Source organism: Crocodylus porosus, unplaced genomic scaffold (genome assembly GCF_001723895.1).
Source record: "Crocodylus porosus isolate Cpor-Errol unplaced genomic scaffold, CroPor_comp1, whole genome shotgun sequence".
NCBI classification, from domain to species: domain Eukaryota; kingdom Metazoa; phylum Chordata; order Crocodylia; family Crocodylidae; genus Crocodylus; species Crocodylus porosus.
The window spans coordinates 29,351,996-29,370,360 of record NW_017728949.1 but is presented as its reverse complement, the minus strand read 5'-3'; the positions used below and the strand labels follow the sequence as shown (position 1 = coordinate 29,370,360).

The 18,365-nt window shown below is 40.0% G+C and overlaps 1 protein-coding gene across 2 annotated transcripts in view; it reads left to right on the top strand.

Moving 5' to 3' along the window:
* PMS1 (PMS1 homolog 1, mismatch repair system component) overlaps positions 1-18,365 on the top strand; it is a 78,216-nt gene that overhangs the window by 640 nt on the left and 59,211 nt on the right. Inside the window, exons 3-5 of one of the 2 annotated variants that reach the window (XM_019554000.1) lie at positions 1,900-2,056; positions 7,854-8,036; positions 11,771-11,873. In XM_019554000.1, the coding sequence (XP_019409545.1) occupies positions 1,925-2,056; positions 7,854-8,036; positions 11,771-11,873 (418 nt within the window). In that variant the 5' untranslated portion in view covers positions 1,900-1,924. Of the gene's footprint in view, positions 1-1,899; positions 2,057-7,853; positions 8,037-11,770; positions 11,874-16,395; positions 16,484-18,365 lie in introns of those variants that run through there. The other variant, XM_019554001.1, reaches the window with a different exon arrangement.

The window sequence follows — 18,365 nt, the reverse complement described above, 5'->3', positions numbered from 1 at the left end:
AGGAAGTCAGCTGGGGTCATAGGATCCCAGCAAGATAAGCATCCAATTTACTCTTGAAGGTGTTCAGTGTAGGTGCCTGAACCACCTCCGATGGCAGGGAGGTTTCATGAGCACAGGGGAAACTTAAAAATTATTATTTTTTAATTCACTTTTATTATTTTCCGAAGCCACCAGCTGCTTATTTGAAGCCAGGCGCCAGTGTGAGCAATGTCTGGGGAGCCACAGCAGGGCTGCACTGAGCCATCAGCGTTGGCAGGAGACGCTGGCTGAAATAAAAAGACAGCGGTTTCCTCTGCCTTCTTTATTCTGTCTTTCTTTTTTTCCAAAGTGTGAAACTGGTAATGCACATCAGAATATGTGACAGGTTTGAAAATGTCGGGCCCACATCACAGCTGAAATAATATGGTGCGATGCCATTGAAGTCACTAGAATTGTGCTAGGCAACCCAGCAGTAAATTTTACTGTGTGTATTCCTTAAGTACCCAGCACCATTCAACCTGGATGTCTTGAAGGGGTAAAAGACATCACGTCTCTTAATTAACACCAGAGACAAAATATGATCTACAGGAGAGGAGAGCACAGGTCTTAATTCTGTCCTTCAGCCAACAATTTGATCAACTGCAGAGGCCTATGCCTAGCAGATGGGTACATCTTGCAGCTGAAGGTACCCGGTCTTAGCTGTATTTCTATAGATGGTAGGGTGGTACTTAGAAACTGGTTCAGAGAATCATGAGGTTTGTAGGCAAGAACCTATTTTGTGTCATGCCAACAGGCTTTAGAGGTATGGGCTTCCAGCAAACATACTTGCAGCTTTTACCTTTGGTTTGAATAAAGCAGGTTTTTGCCACGTACTTGATGAATAATCCATTTGTAACATCCTCTGCTATCTCTGAGAAAGGTATGGTTCATTCATTGGATGCAAAGCCCAGTTCTGTCGAGTTGCATTGATTTAAGCTGTTGCAGACCAAGTGCCTGGAGACTCTTGCAGGGGATGAGCCTCCCCCCTCCACTCCAAACTTTGCAGGGCTTTACTGGGAGTTGAGAAAGTTCAAAAACTTTGTAGTGGGAACCAGCAGTGTACAGAAATGATCATGTGCACTGTTGGTTTATGTTCTAGCAGATTTTTTTGCATGGATTCATAGTGGCTAGGTCAGCTAGCCTGGAAAAAAGAAGGAAAATAGAGCCTGGGACAAGATAATGAGAGATTTTCCTCTGTCATGAGGAACAGTTGTCTTGAGGCACACTAGGGGCATCTCATGAAGAGTTGATCTTGTATAGGGCACGTTTTTATTTAAGATACCCCCTTCATGTGTGTAGGAGTAGCATGTAGATTGTAAAACATTTGAGCCAAGAGGTCAGTATCATTAAGTCCATTTCACAGTTGGGGAAATTGAAGCACCTTGCTAGTTTTGGCACCATATAAATGCTTCATAATGGCTAGTTGTCTTCAGTTAACTACCTTGCCATTTAAATATAAAGGTAAATTGGCTGAGCAGGAGCACTGTGCCATGGCTACCCATATTGCTTGTGGTACTCAAGATAGCCAGGGTATCTCTACATAGCACTAAAATGTGAACATGCTGTAGAGATGACTGTTTGAACCATTTCCAGACCATTTGAACTTTTATAGCCCATTTTAACTCAGTGATGGGTTCCTCTGAAAGGGCGGTGATATAGGGAGAAGAGGAGCAGTAGCAGTGTAGTAACATTAAATAGATTCCGATGCCAATTGAAATCAGTATTTTAGACGCACATAGCTAAGGGCAGTATTTGTTCTAGGGTTCTGAATGGGGTCTCACTGTTCATACATGATGATTGCAGGACCAGGACTCCATGCTGTAGAAATTTCATCCTTTGTAGTATGTTCTTTAACCTCTTCTATTCCATGTCTCTCTCTAGCTGCCCTGATTCTAAAAGGTCAGGGATGAAGCAGTTGTCAGCCGAAACTGTTCGTCTCCTTTCAAGTTCTCAGGTGATTACATCAGTTGTCAGTGTAGTGAAAGAGCTGATAGAAAATTCTTTGGATGCTAATGCTACAAGTATCGATGTTAAACTGGTAAGTTTTTTTTTTAATACCAAGTTCAACCTAAGGTAGAAAATTAGATGCAATATAATATGTTGGAATAATTCCTGGATTGTTGTGTTTCATAAGTTTAGTCTTGGTCAATATGTGTCATAGATATAATACATATACTACAATATAATTAATTAAAAGTCAAATTCTGCCTTTGGTCACATCCATGTACCCCAGTTAAAGTCACTCATGGTTATATCTAGCTATAACTGAGATAACAGTTTGAGCCAAGTGTGTTCCTAATGAATTCTTGTATGCTTGCTTTATCTTGTCATTCTTTATTAGTCTTGTTTTAAGAGATATTGGGCCATTTTAATTTAGTGGTTCTCAACTGCATTGTTGTGAAGCCCTTCTAGGGGTGTCACTGCCATGGCCACATCTAAGTAAAACTGTTCCATACACCTTTGTTTCCAGAAGGGGCTTTTAGAGCTGAACTGGTCCAGATCCACATGCCCCTTCTGGAAACAGGTATATGGGGCAAGTCCACCTGGCTGTCATGCTGTAGCAGCCTGGAGGTAATATAGGTATGAGTAATTTTTGTTGTTGTTCCAATGTTGGATAAAACAAATATCAAAACCTTTGGTATTTTTCACAGAATGAAATTCTTGTCCTCTCAGCTCTGGTGAAAGCAAATATCTGAGATATAAACTAGACATTTGAGCACTAGGTTTAGATCAATTCTGTCTTTTAATACAATTCCAGTAAGCAAATAGAAACTCCAACCCCCCCATACTCATATAACCAATACAAAGATGTGCTTTTTCCTGCAAAAACCTTTCATTTAATAACTTTAATGCTTTTTCACATTTTCCACGGTAAAGTAGCAGAAACTTTTTTAGAATGGTGGTTCTTAACTGGGCTGCTACTAGATTCAGAAAAGTTATGGAGGGTGCCTTGAGTCTAAAACCATTGTCCTAGTGTGGAATTCTCATTTTAGTTCTGACGTTTGGGCCAGACCACGCAAACACCTAAACCTCAATCTGAGACACGTGATGAACTGGTGAACTCCTGTGCTCACTTACCAGCCCCACTAAAGTCAGTGAAATTTTGGAGAGTGCATATTGCACACAGGAAATATGGCCAATGTGGACATGTGGCTGAAAATAAGAAGCATGAGCTATGTTGTTGGCCATGTCAGAGACTATACCTCAAGCTTATGTTGACTAGGAAATTTAACTGTCTTTTTAATAGATTTCATATATGTTTAGGGTCAGAAGGGACCTTAGTAGATCATTGAGTCCGACCCCCTGCCCTGGGCAGGAAAGAGCATTGGGGTTGGGTAACCCCAGCCAGGTACATATCCAGTCTCCTCTTGAAGACCCCCAAGGTAGGGGAGAGCACCACCTCCCCTGGAAGCCCATTCCAGATTCTGGTAACCCTTACCATAAAGAAGTTCTTCCTGATGTCTAATCTAAATCTGCTCTCTGTCGGTTTGTAGCCATTGTTTCTAGTAACTACAAGGGGTGCCCTGGTAAACAGAGCATCTCCTATTCCTTGCTCTCCCCACCTGATAAATTTGTAGATGGCCACTAGATCCCCTCTCAACCTTCTCTTGCGGAGGCTGAAGAGATCCAGGTTCCTCAGTCTCTCCTTATAGGGCCTCACCTCCAGGCCCCTAACCATCTGAGTAGCCCTCCTCTGGACCCTCTCAAGGTTTTCCACATCCCTCTTGAAGTACAGTGCCCAAAACTGAACACAGTACTCTAGCTGCGGCCTTACCAATGCAGCATAGAGGGAAATATTACCTCCCTAGACCTGTTCATGTTGCACCTGGTAACGCATGATAGAGTACAGTCAACTTTACTGATCACTTTGTCACATTGGCAGGTCATATTCATCTTGGAGTCAGCTATGACTCTGAGATCCTTTCTGCTGCTGTGCTGCTTAGGAAGTCATCTCCCAGTCTGTATGCGTGTTGGCGATTCCTTCTCCCAAGGTGCAGTACCTTGAAATTATCTTTGTTAAACTGCGTCCTATTCTGATCTGCCCACTTTTCCAACCTGTCCAATAATCATAAAAATGATCAGAATTATAAACATTTATAAAAATTATCAGAATTCCTAGTCAACATGATGTATGACCCCGCTTTTACTAAGTATTTTTAATTAGGCATTTTACAATGGTAGCAAGTTTCTGAAGGGTGCCAATGACTCTGAGTCTGATTTGTAGGAAGCTTGCTTATGACTTTTGTTCAATAAGTCATGGTTCACCACTAACAGTTAACTTATTATTCCACATGCATTTTTTTTTGTACCCAGTGATGATATGGTTTTCAGTCTCAGTTCATGATGTTCACCAGTGGCTAAGAATCTAAATGAACAAAAATGGCCAACAACACTTCTGTCTTCTCAAGTGTTGCTCTGCTGCCATAGGCACAGACAGCTCAGCCCCAATTTGAACAGTTTGCTCTGCAAAACAACTAAAAATTTCTTCACAGGAAGCATTTTCATTAGCAGTTGGTAGAGATGGCTCAATTGAATCAGGCAGTCAATCGCTGAGAGAGAATTTGTTGCCTAGTAGTTTTTGGATAGTGTGGTAAAGCATAATGGTCTGTTCTTTGTACAGCCACCCTTAATAATGCAATACAGTAATGGATTTTCATTTTTTTACTTGGATTTTGTGTAATAAGAATACTGTGCATTGAACATTCTTAGAGGTTTTTAAGACCCAGGTAGATAAAGCCTTAGCTGAGATGATGTAGTTGGTGACATTCCTGCTTTGAGCAGGGTGTTGGACTAGATGATCTCCTGAGATCCCTTCCAACGTAATTTTCTATGATTCTGTGAACATACTATTTCTATTGGATGGGATTTAAAGCAGAATGACAACATAACTGAGCCCAATACCTACATTAGCATTGAATAGGTTCCAAAGTGCAATAGAGATCATGAAATTTAAAATGCAAAACAAAACAAAAAATCTTGTTTTTTAACCTTTCTCTCCTCCAAAGAAAATCAGAGGCCAGATTCCTTATTCAGTAGCGTAACTCTTACATATTGCTAGGGATATACCTAAATTTCAATTTTGCAGAAACTACAAAATCTGGGGTTGCCTGTGAAATCTGTGAATAAAAAAACCTTAATAAAAATATTTTTTATTAAGTCTTCCCCACTGCCCCTCCTCCCTCTCAGGGCCTCTCCACCAATCAGTGCTGAGAGGCGGGGCCACTGCAAAATGACAGTGAAATGCGCTCTTTGTGCTGGGATACAGCTGCAAAAATGGCTTTGTCTTGCCACGACTTAAATTAGATCCCTACTTTATTGCCCTCTCTTCCAAAGGAAATTAATGAATCCGTCTTGTTGTCCCTGTTTATAGAAGAGATTGTGTTTGTTTCAATGAGACTATTTGGTGTTAGTGAGGAATTCCAGTGTCAAGAGGACTGGATACCTCAGATGGGGGATACAAATGAATTCTTAATTACTCCAAATTTAGATAATTTTGTTTTTTTTCCCAAAGCTCTGACGTTGCAGTTCCATCTGAGTGAATAATAACATTTTCCTGAAATATTTTGCCTTGTTAGCAGGTGAAAGTCCTGCTGGGAAAGGTTTTAGTGGATTATGCTGACTTGGTGTGGTAAGGTCTTTTCACTTCATCTCAATACAAGGGTAAGAATGCCTCTTTGGAGAAGGTCTAGTGTGGACTGAGCTGTACCAGGGCAGGAACCTTTGAAGAAAGCAAGATGGGGAAAGCTTGAGTTGAATATTATCTTATTTTTTTCTTAATTGGATCCCAGAAGTGGTGGGTCTGTCTCTGTTCACTTTGTACTATGATCAGACTTGTTTTTTTAAAGTAGCCTGGAAAAAGCATAGTCTTGCATTCCAATTTTGCATACTCTGATTGTAACCAGATTAGCCTCCTGGTTAGCTATCGCTGTCTTGTTTTGGCAACACTAAAGCATGTGTACATACAATCTCAGCTGTCCTCTTGACATGTGCTCCAGGCCATGGTTGAAACATATCAGTATTTTGGTAAAATTACTGTCATTCCTGGTGTTCTATTTGTGCATAAAAAGAGAGTTTCCATCCACAGAGCTGTCAGTCTGTCACTTCTTAGTAATAGTGGAAGTCTGACTTAAAACCACAACACACAGTAACATCCCTGTTACTCCATTCTACTGCATTCTACCAGCTGAAATACTCTATTAACCAGCACCACGCTGCTGCTGCCACCGCCACCATCCACCACCCTGTGCCACCACATGCAAGCTGTGTGCAACCATCCTGCACTGCTGCCATCTCCCCCCAACACCACCACTGCTGCATGCAAGTCCCCACTTTCCTCCCATCCCTCCCCCCACTTCAGTATTTTTAGATATCGGGAATTTTTACATAACCAGTCCCTGGCATTCCCCACTTACGACAGATAACGGAGATTTTACTGTATGTTCAGTAGAAAACTCATGAAATATTAATTCAGGTAATAGAGTACAGAATTGGGACCTGGGAAATTTGGATCTTATTTGCAACTCTGATATTGATTTCCTGAATTACTTTTGCAAACTGAATCACTGGTAAGTTGAAGCAGAGAGTGGTCTCAGTCTGTAAAGAGGGAGAGTAAAAATTTAACTATCTCTAGAGGTCTAACTTGCTAATACATGCACAATTGTTTGATGTTTTCCAGTGGAGGAAATACAGAAGAAGTCATAGAAATACATAGAAGTAGGGGCTATCTAATTATAAAGTTTTAACAAGTGTGTTAATGAAAATAATATAAAAAATTGAATAGCGAGCATCATAGCTGATCTAGGTTGAACATGGGGAATGCTGCTTACTGTTAGGAAGCATTGGATTTCCATAGTTTTATATATAACTAAACAGTAAGCACTGACTTTAAAATTATGTGCACCAGTTCATTTTAAAAGCGTTCAGGTTGCTACTGTTACATATCTTTAAAGAACAGAACTTGCTTGTCAGGTGCATCTAGCGAGACAGTTGGAAAGAACACATTAATGTATATTGGTTTGTTTCCCAAAGACTTAACTGGGAAAGAGCACCAGCATCCTTCATCATTATAGAAACAGGGAAGTGAGGATGTGGATTTCTGTTGTGTGATGATTCATTGCATATACATTACTTAGCAAACCTGTATCTAACTCAGGGGTTGGGTTCTTAGATGTTTCATACTTCAGACTCTCTCTTAAAAGATGATTTCTGAAATCTGTTCCAGGTGGACCTTTGGAATGAGAAAGAAAGCTTGTTCTCTGTAGGTCAATATTAATGGTTCTCTACACTGCCAGTTGTCTATGCGTCTGTCTGGGAACTGCCAGTCCAAGATGTGTTACTAATCTGTACTGATTTTCTTTAATATTGCCACCTCGCCACCATAATGTACCTACATGGGAACAGAAGAAATATGAAACCAGAATCATCTGTCTTTAGCATGCCAGTCACAAAGATTTATTTCAGTTTAGAATTTATGATGATGTGAGTTAGGAATTTAAATAACTTTTAATGTATTTAAGTATCTAGTACTATTTGTTCAGACCTAGATACTTAAATACATTAAAAGTTATTTAAATTTCTACAAATTAGATAGTTAGGCTCATTTAGAACCACAAGAAGAGTATCTATAGATATCCATTTTTGCTTTTTCTATTTCTGTAGACACTATATAAGGATGTATTCTGCAGTTTTTCTGGATGGATATGTAAGAATTTTACCTTGGTTGGGAACATTAGGACTGGACCCTCAACTAATTCTCTGTCTATGAATAAGCATGGGGTTCAGTAGCCAATTTTGAATTGTTTTTTGTGATTGATATTACTATTATTCTCTTTTAGGAGAATTATGGGTTTGATAAGATAGAAGTGCGAGACAATGGAGATGGAATCAAAGCAGCAGATGTTCCAGTTATGGCAATTAAGCACTATACGTCAAAGATAAGCTGCCCTGAGGATCTTGAACACTTGACAACATATGGCTTCCGTGGGGAAGCCTTAGGATCAATTTGCTGCATATCTGAGGTGAGAGGTGGATGGTATAATGCATTAGACTTTTTCTGCCAGTAACACCTGCAAAATTTAAATGGAAAGACTTAACATTCTGCCCTCATCTTCTTGGTAATGTGCTTGCTTTTGTTTGTTTTAAACAGCATATTTTGACATTTTGTTTTTTCTGTTCTCTCTTCCCTTATAGTCATGCTGCAGGCCTCAGAAAAATCGCTAATCTTGCATTTACTTTAGAGCCACTTACTGGCTTCTTCTTGGGCCAGTTTGGTAGATTTTTGGCACTGCAGTTCATTCCCTCAGTTGGAGTTGGCAAGAGATGCCATCCTTGTAGTGTTTCTTTACCCTTTTGATTCTAAGATATGGATATGTAATGCATCAAAATTTTCTCTCTTCTCAGCCATGACTGATCTTTCTACTTATGTCAGTGAAAAACAGTACCCATTCTGACTGAGATTTAATACCTGATTTAAGCTCAATTTGAACATGAAAGAAGAGGTGGTGGGGCCAAAATTGCAGAACTATTGACCAGTGTAATTACAGTTTTCATTGTAAAGTCTGCCTTCCAATAACAAGGTGTGAGCTGCATTTTGAGGTCCTCCTCAACTCCTTGTTGTTTCTTGTAGTCAAGTGACTACAGCTGCAGAGAAACCCTTTTCCAGCTTTTAGAAGCCAGGAGACTGCACCCTGTCCTGTCAGACTCTACATGCTAATCCACAAGTTTGACATTGCTCTGTTATCTGGGACTGAAATAGTTGACCATAAAAAAAAAAAGTCTGGTTCAAAACACAGCTTTTATTTTCTGTACTTGTGTAAACCATTAAGAGTGCATCATCCCATTGGTGACCTATGCTTTGAATTTCTTTCTGAATATTAAGTCAAACTCAAGCTTTCCTTCACTTCTTTCAAAGTCCTGCATGGACTAGGCCAAACCTTCCTACAGGAAGATCATGATAGCTACTGTCCATTGGAAAAATGGACTCTCAGCTACAGGAATTGTGTTAAAAGGTGGAACTGCATGATCACTCCAACCCAGGTAGCCAACCTTCCCTGCCGCACACTTCCATTTTCATAGATCTGCTTCTGCATATTGGCTTATGCTTCTATTTGGATCCTAGAGAGAAGACCAGCAGACTTTCCCTGTGCCTGAAAGTCTGCAAAGAACATTTTTTCCAAGTATTCAGTTGGTCTAATAAAAGAGATCACATTAACCCAAATAACCTTTTCTATAAATTTCATAAGCAGCTTCTGTGTGGCATGTGGCAGATCATAGAAGGAGTAGGGTGTACAGTGGCAGATAGGACAGGCAGCAGAAAGCAGAGTAGCAGATTGGACAGGGAGCACAGGGCAGGGAAGGGGATCACAGTAGTGTTCAGGAAGAATATGGGACATCCTTTTTGGCACACTTGCCAAAAAGGTTGCACTAATTCATATACACAAAGCTGAGTTGGGTCCAGAATTTTTGTGGAAAATTCCCAAGGAGAAGGGCTTCAAAAAATGTTGCTGTCTCAGTAGGCAGTTGTATTCTGTATGGGTGATGCTAAGCCAATGTTTAGTTTGCGGATAAAGCTAGTGGTGCAGGGACAGTAGTAGGTTGCTGGACGAGTCATCCTCAAATATGCAAACCAAGTTCCCATCTGTTTTGAACATTTAAAATCCCAGTTTATATTTCCTAAGAGGGGGGGAGTTGGGTTTAGTGGACATAACTTCTGTCAGTAGTTATGTCAGTAACTAATTTTAGTCATTATATTAAATACTTCTGGTGATACTATTTATACTCTGCTTACATTAATTGCCCCCTGTAGTTTCAATTGATATACTTTACTTCCTGCCTGAATTGGTGTGTCGTCTTCCTGTTTGCTCTTAAATAGCTTGTTTTTCTCTGAATGATTTCTCTATAATGTTAATGTGAATCTATAAAGAGCTTGGAGAATTTTTTTTTAAACTGTCTATAATAGTGCTCAGCCCCTGACTTGCAAGGCAAATCCAGCCTGCTGAGCCATAGTATCTGTCCTGCCAGGCTCTTCACGGGTTGCACATTTTGGCAGTGAGGGATCACTGGGAATTGGCACTGCCACCCTTGCCCTGCTGCCACATTCCCAAGTCCTGTGCAGCTGGATCAGGAATGAGCCATGTCCTCTTCCTCCTACATGGTCAGACCAGGCCCGGGCCTCCCTTCCACATGGCCAGATTGGGCCCCATGGTACCTGTCCAGATCAGGCCTGCCAGCTGGATCCACACCACAGATGGACAAGGCACTGCATATCCAGCCTATAGGACAAAAAAATTGAGTACCACTGATCCGTGGTTCTCAACCCATTTATACTTGAGGCACCCCTCACTGGACTCAAGGCACCCTTCTGTAAATTTTGTGAATTGAGTGGCACCCAATTTACAACACTTGTTTATTACAATCCTTACCTCCTTACACAGGGGCTGGACAGTAGGTGTAGGGACTGTCTAGGCAGAGATGAGCCTTAACTTGGCTTGTCTGCTTATGCCCTCATTGTACCATTCAGTTGATCTGTTGGTAGCCCAAAGTGCCTGGCACCCTGGTTGAGAATCACTGGTCTCAATGGAAGATGAGAGTTATCATCAGAACTTGAAGTTGATTTATAATTCCAGGTTTATTGAATTGTTGATGTACTCTTGATTTTGTAAGATAGAGCTTTGAATATCACGCAAACTGCTTACGAAACATACTACCACTGAGTAATAGTGGCTATAGAAGATAAGATACTGTACTGTACTTTTTGATGGAAGCCATTGCATTCTGAAATTCCTTATGAAGAAACATTGAAGAAATCTTGTGATTAATATTTTGTGACTTCTCCCATGAAGTAAAGAAATTGGAAAATCTTCTGTTTTGTTGATTAAATAAACTGACTTTGAAAAGTCCCGGGACATCATTCTCCCCTTGTACTCGGCCTTAGTGAGGCCGCAGCTGGAGTACTGCATCCAGTTTTGGGCTCCACAATTCAAAAAGGATGTGGAGAAGCTTGAGAGAGTCCAGAGGAGAGCCACGCGCATGATCTGAGGTCAGGAAAACAGATCTTACGATGATAGGCTGAGAGACATGGGACTCTTTAGCCTGGAAAAGTGCAGGCTCAGGGGTGATCTGATGGCCACCTATAAGTTTATCGGGGTGACCACCAGGATCTGGGGGAACGTCTGTTCACCAGAGCGCCCCAAGGGATGACGAGGTCGAACGGTCACAAACTCCTGCAAGACCGTTTCAGGCTGGACATAAGGAAGAATTTCTTTACTGTCCGAGCCCCCAAGGTCTGGAACAGTGTGCCAGCGGAGATGGTTCAAGCACCTACGTTGAACACCTTCAAGAGTAAATTGGATGCTTATCTTGCTGGGATCCTATGACCCCTGCTGACTTCCTGCCCTTTGGGCAGGGGGCTGGACTCGGTGATCTCCCGAGGTCCCTTCCAGCCCTGATGTCTATGAAATCTAAGTAACTTTAGAAATACTGTATGAAAGGGCTGCATACACCTCATGAAGTGGTACTTGTGCCTAAGAGAAAGAAGACATTTTTAATCATGGAGTAGAATAATTGATTAGGGTGAATATCCATGGAATAAATATAAAAACATTTGACACAACTATATACAGGTTTTCTTATTAGTAACTTGTACATTGAGTTATAACTTAATGCTGAGAGTCATATCAAAGCAGATCTAAAGTCTTTAAACCATTATGGACTTTACAGATTACTGATTAACTTTAAGTTGTTGTATTTTTAGGTTGCGATCACAACAAAGACCTCTGTAGACGACTTTAGCACTCAGTATATTTTGGATAGCAGTGGACACGTAACTTCTCAAAAGCCTTCTCATCTTGGTCAAGGTAAGTTATGATTATTGCAGTATTGTTTATTTTGTCTTGAAATAATTTGGTCAGATTTGGACACTTTAACCTCTTCTTTTCCTATTTTGATGCCCATTTTGGCACCCAAAAATTAGTCAACCAGTTATGTATCTCTGATAAAGAGAAATCAAAGTAAAATGCATGCAGTTAACCTGATTTCAGCTGATTAATTTTAAAAAGCCTTATATCTCTTCTTCCTATGCAAAACCAATGGGGAGTTAAACTTGAAACTTAACTTGGAAAGGTTTTGTCAAGTTCCGTGAGCTGAAAAGCATTTTACCCAGCATTTTTATACAGTTTACTACCCTCACTCAACCTTTCATATGTAAAACATTCAGGCAAGCTCTTTCCTTCCGGAGATGGTGGATAAAATTTTCAAACAAGCACAAGTGAGCCTGATGCCTAAAAGTCCCATTTTCCAAAAGGGAATTTGGTTACTACTTACTATGTCTCTTTTGGAAATGGGTCTTAGAATTCAGCAACCTCAAAAAGCCTGTACTGCTGACTTGCTGAAGCACTTAAAGATATTTTCTGAGTTGCCCTGTGCATGCTGTCTCTTGACCTGGAGGTACTGTAGCTGTGTTTGTGCCATGCTAAACTGCTAACACTACTTACAGTTTGGCAGGCCATGTATGTGGCATATTTTGTGTATGTCACTGCCTCACACGGTAAGTTAGTAGTAGTGACATGTCCTTGAGCACTTTTGAGAATTCTTTGTTTTTGTGCAAAGTACCCAGCACCCTTTTGAAACCAACTGCTTTGTTAGGATCTGAGCAAATTAATATACTCAGTCTGGCTGAGATTTTGATCTCTCTCAAACTGGTTTAGGACTTACTAATGAAGATCAAAATTTCAGCCTGATATCAAACACAAATTACTCTTTAACATTTTCTTGGTTTCCATCTCTGACAGTAGTTTCAGTCTTCTAAGAGCTTTTTCATCAATTCTCGTCTACATTACAAAGTTCTACCTGTGTAATTGTCAGCTAGAGCATGATAAAATCACACCCTATAGCTGACAGGTCTGTAGAAACCCCCTCTCAGTATGGAGGATGCAGAGCTTCTGTCAACTTAAGGAGCTGGCCTAGCTCTGGCAGCAGAAATGCCAGCAGAGATGTATCTTCATCAGGGGGCTTATAGTTATAGCAGTAGCATCCCCATTAGTTACTGTAGCCATATGATGTGGACACAACTTATTTACACTTGTGTAACATACTGGTTTGTACACTAGAATAACTAATATTCATATCTGGAGCAGACATGTGATTGACTCACTGGTTATAGCTGCATGCAGTAGTTGCTTTTTCAGTGGTTTGCCACTGGCTGGTAGGTTGCCTATAATAGGCTGCTTACTTGAGTGAAAGGTTACCCGATTGTGAAATTCATCATAGCTGTACACACATAGCTCATGTACTGGTGTTAACTAGCCCTGGTGTACAGTTGCTCATGACTTTCTGAGTCACAAGTAACTTTATTCCATAGTGGAGTGACTTGGTTTTGTGTAAACACCAGCATAAAGGCAGAATCCACTGGTTTAAATGTCTTGTATGTCTGTACTTAGTCTTGTGAAGACATAGTTCGCTAGCTTTTGTAGAGATAGTGAAAGAGTGGGACAGAGATTGTATGCAAGCCATCAAGGAGCTAGGTTTCTGCTTTGGTCTCTGACTTCAGCAATGATTCCCAGCCAGGATTTCATGGCACCCTGAGGTGCCGCAACATTCTCTTAAGGTTGCTGCAGAGTATTGCTCAATATCTGCAGTTTGATGTGCAAACACCTATTTACATATGATAGACAACTGCACAGATTTAAAATAGGAATTCCTGCTGTCAAAAACCTTCCGACCTGTTGTGCTTTTTCCAAGTCCTTTTGCAACAGAAGAACTGTTCTGTTATTTTTCTATAGTCAAAAAAGGAGTGGAAGCTAAGAGCTGGCATTTTCAGAGGGGTGCCTTCAGTTTAAGAAGGCTGAGAATTGCTGGTCTAAGGCCGAGCTGCTCTCTTAGTACAGGTGTGGGCAAAATATCCGGCTCCCCCAGGCCCTTTCGTATTTATCCAGACTCATGTTGTTCATTATTTAGTACTGGAGTTTCAAGTTTTAAGGTCTTGAACATCTGTTGCTCAGCAGACTGCCAACGCTGATGTCAAAAAGGGATATTGGTACAGATAAAGGACATCACTACTATCTTGTGGTTTAGGCTTTTTTTAATAGGTTGTACAGTATAACCTCGTAAATCTGGAATTATCAAAAATCTGGCATTTTTTTAAAACTACGCTCCATTGGGGAGTAGCAGCAGCTGGTCTTGGAGCAGCGGAGGGAGAAGCTTGCACGTGGTGGCTGCTGCCCCAGTCCACCACCTGTGCCACTGCTCCGCATGCGGTCACTGCTCTGGGACCAGTCGCCGCTCCAGTTTCAATAATCTGGAATTTTCACGTTTCTGGCAGATGCTCAGTCCCAAGCATGCCAGATTCATTAGGTTATACTGTAGTATGAAAATCTTGCTACAAAGCTGCTTTCTTCTTAATTTGAGAAACAAAGGTAGATTGATTTCATATAGTGATTAATAAGAAACTTTGATTTCAATTTATTTATGTTAATTTTGTGTAGTATCTGCACTCTGTCATAAAGAGAAGTTGCTTCTTGTTGGTTAGAAACCATTAGGATATGTTGACTTACCACTTGAAGTGCCTTAATTTCAGTGTTTTACATTTTTTTTAAACTTTTTTGATAGAAAATAATGAATTATTTACTAAATAATAGTTTTACTTGTAATTTGTGTCTAGCTGCTTTAGAATAGATATTGAAATTCAATCAAAAAAGCAGAAATCCAAAAATATCTTTTTTAAGTTTTATATAACTACATGTGAAGAGCACGGGAACAATATATATCAAATGTATTTTGTTTTTATGACTGTTTGATTCACTATTTAATAAGGTATTGTCTGTAGTTAGCAAACTGAACTGATTTTGTCTTATCCAGGGTGGATTTGATTTAAAGCAAATCAGTTTAAATCATGATTTAAATCACTGGTCAGGAAGCAACAACTTTAATCATTGTTTTTTGCAAAAAGTGTGTTCTTATTGTTTGATATCCTCTATTCGTTCAATTTCTTGAAACTTTGCGTTTTTAGAGTGCGGTAAGGGCTTGACTGTATACACAAACTTGCAGAGACAAAAGAGGGCTGATAGGTAGGTAGTCAGGTCTGTTATCTCTCATTGCCATATACTGGTGTTAACAAGGATGTTATGTCTAGGGACACAAATTCACAGACTGAGAACTGAAATTAAGCAGCACAGAGATGCTTAATGGGATCTTCTAGCCTGAGCACTGAGTCCCATTGGATAGTGTGGTTTTCTTTAATCTTTACTAATCTATAGAGGAGTCTCTGGAAACCCCATAAGATTGGGCCCCTAATATAGTCCATGGCCTTTTGTGATCTATTTATAAAACTTTTCTAAAAGGTTACATGAATATATTTTCTCAAATAATATATAATTAGAAATTATAGCCCCTGTTCCATGATGACATCTTTGAGCTTTGACATATCTTAAATTAAAACTATCTTTATATAGGTGTTTTTTAAAAGTATTTTAACAAAAAAAAGAAAAAAACCAAAATACAATTAAGTAAAAAAGTCTGATTTTAAATTTTAAAAAATCCATTTTTTAAATTAAAAAATGTTGATTTTTTTTATCCACTCTGGTCTTATCACTATACTCTTCCAGTATTTAAGAATTCGTGATCTCTGCTTCTTAAACCTAATTTCAACTCTTAGATTTCTTAACTTTGAAGGAGCTAGCTAGGAGGGCAGGTAGACGGAAAGAAAACATGAATTCTGCTTCAGCAGATCAGGCTACATTTGTTGAAAGCAGGTTTATCACTTCAGTAGGCTCAGGTTTTAGTTTAATCATTGACTTTCTCCTGTTATATGGTTTGACTTTCTTTAAAACTTCAGCAGCAAGTATACTCCTTGAATATTATGGTATTAAATTGAAATGATTGTAATAGGATTATAATGAATCTAACTCTATTTGAGTTTTGGCTCTGGTTTTCAGAGCATTAAGTACCCACAACTGCAACTGAAATCAGAAGAGCAGTAATTGCTCAGTTCTCTGAAACTCAGGCCCTGAGTAACTCAAGATGAAAATCCAAACTGTGAACACTTGCAGGTTGGGATCTTTATTTACCTGTGATTCTCCTCTCGGTGAAATATGGGATGATAATACTTAACCACCTTTGGAGGGGGAGAAGAAGTGTTGCTTAAAAAAACTCACCTGAAAGGGAAAGCAACTCGGTGTGTAAGACTAGGCTTGATTGCCTGAGGCCCCTTTCCTAACCATGGCAAAATTATCAAAAAAATTGAGCATACTGATCATAGAAATTTCTAAATTTCCAAACACATCTTTTCTGCATTTGTATACTCAGTTGTTTTCTCGCTGGGTAACATCCTCATGGGTAGCATAATTTCTAAATCTAAAAATTTTGCAAAATGTCAGGATTATAGAGATCTGATATAGGCACCAGTGTTTGGCTGAAGGGGTATGTGCCTGTGATTTAACGCTGGTGAATCTAATCTTCGGAAGCAGAAAAGGTATGGTCACAAGCTAGGTTTTTTCTGTTTGAAAAGTAGTGCAAGACCTACACACGTTAATTACGTGATGTATTAAAGGTAACATGCTCTTAGTCTCTCTCTCTTTCTCTCTTTCTGTTTTGTATTTGCACTAGACCTTTGCTCTTACTTTATACAAGAGTATTGCACTCTCCCTGGGCTGGATCCAAACCACAGGAGCGCCTCTTGGGAAAGATCTTTGGGGCTACGTTCAGGCAGCAGACTGGGTCCAGCTGCACAGGGCTGTATTCTGGCAGCACAGAGCTGGGGGAATGCAGCATTGAGGAGCCAAGGCTGTGCAGGAGCACAGAAATCTGCCTCTACAGTGGCACAGAGTTTGTGTGCACTAGTGCAGAACCATGTTCAGCTAGAGCTTTGTGCTTCTGCAAGCCACTGGCTCCTTGCCAGCACATGTTCCCATGCTTCCCTGCATGTCACTGTACACCCCAACTCTGCTGATCAGCTTGAGTTCTGTGCTGCCACCCAAATGCAACTCTGTGCAACTGCACACTCCTGGCTCCATGCAGCTGCCCAGTCATGCAGAGCTCTAGCTAGTTGTCAGTGCTAGGGACATGCAGAAGTGCAGAGCCAAGAGCATGTACTTCTGGTAGCCTACTAGACTACCAGAAGGCTTGATGCAAAGGTTCTGTGCACCAGATCCAGACTGTGGGCCATATGTTTGCCACCCCTGTTATACAGGATAGATAATCTTTCAGATTTGGTTCTAGCACAAACTACATCGTGTTTGGTTCCTAATCCTTTACAGTGTCACCTTAGATCAATTTTTAAAGCTAATTTGAACTTTTAATTTTTTGTGCCTATTTTTATGTATTTCTATCAAATAATTATAGATATGTACAGAGAACCTAAGTCTCCTTTTTCTTTTGTCTGGTTATTTTATAGGTAGGCAGCCTTTTCTACCTGTAGGGAAAGTGACCCATCAGGGGTGGGTAGGTTGGTGCTAGGATCCAGCTGCTGTTGTCGTTCATCTCTAGTGACCTGGGGACAGGTGCCCAGAGCCAATCTGGCCCCTGACCTATAACCATGTTTATAGTAAGACAAGAATATATGTATTGCACTTTGTGTAATGCAGTTATAGAGCAAAAAAAATTAAATATCTCTGGCATTTTTTAGTTCTATAAAATATCTCTGGTGCTGTGTTCTTATTACCTGTACTTTACATTAGATTTCTTGCCTGGAAAGTAATTTAAGCTAAATTAAGTTACGGTCATTTTAATTTTGAATAAGAGTATTTACACAGGAATTTAATGGTCCTGAGAAGTTAGAAGTGATTTCACTTGATGAAGTATTTCTGCCTTGAAAAAACACTTGTAAAACAAATGGATGCCTGCATTTGTAATGAGCCAGATTGCTAGTGTTAGAGCTCCAAATCCCACGTTTCCAATATAATATAGAAGTCAGTGAATGTTAATTATATTTGTAAACTTTGTAAAGATGCACACTTGAGCATATTGTTTTATTTTATACCGGAATTAAGATGCTTTCTTATCATCTGCCTCCTGCCAAAAGACAGATGAATGGAATTTCCCTGAGAAATTCCCTAAGTCTAAAATTAAGTTGAATCTTGTACACTGAAGATACATCACAAAAGGAAGCTCAAATCTCTGTAATAAAAACTTCAACACCTAATATATGAGGAAATTATTGGCATTGAATTTGCTTACTTCTCTGTAGCTTTAAATTTTCAGAAGTGAGCACACACTTAGTAGGAATGGTGGAAAGAATGGCATGGCAGTGACAAAAAAAGATGGTAGGGGTAATTTCATAGATTTCATAGACATTAGGGCTGGAAGGGACCTCGGGAGATCATCGAGTCCAGCCCCCTGCCCAAAGGGCAGGAAGT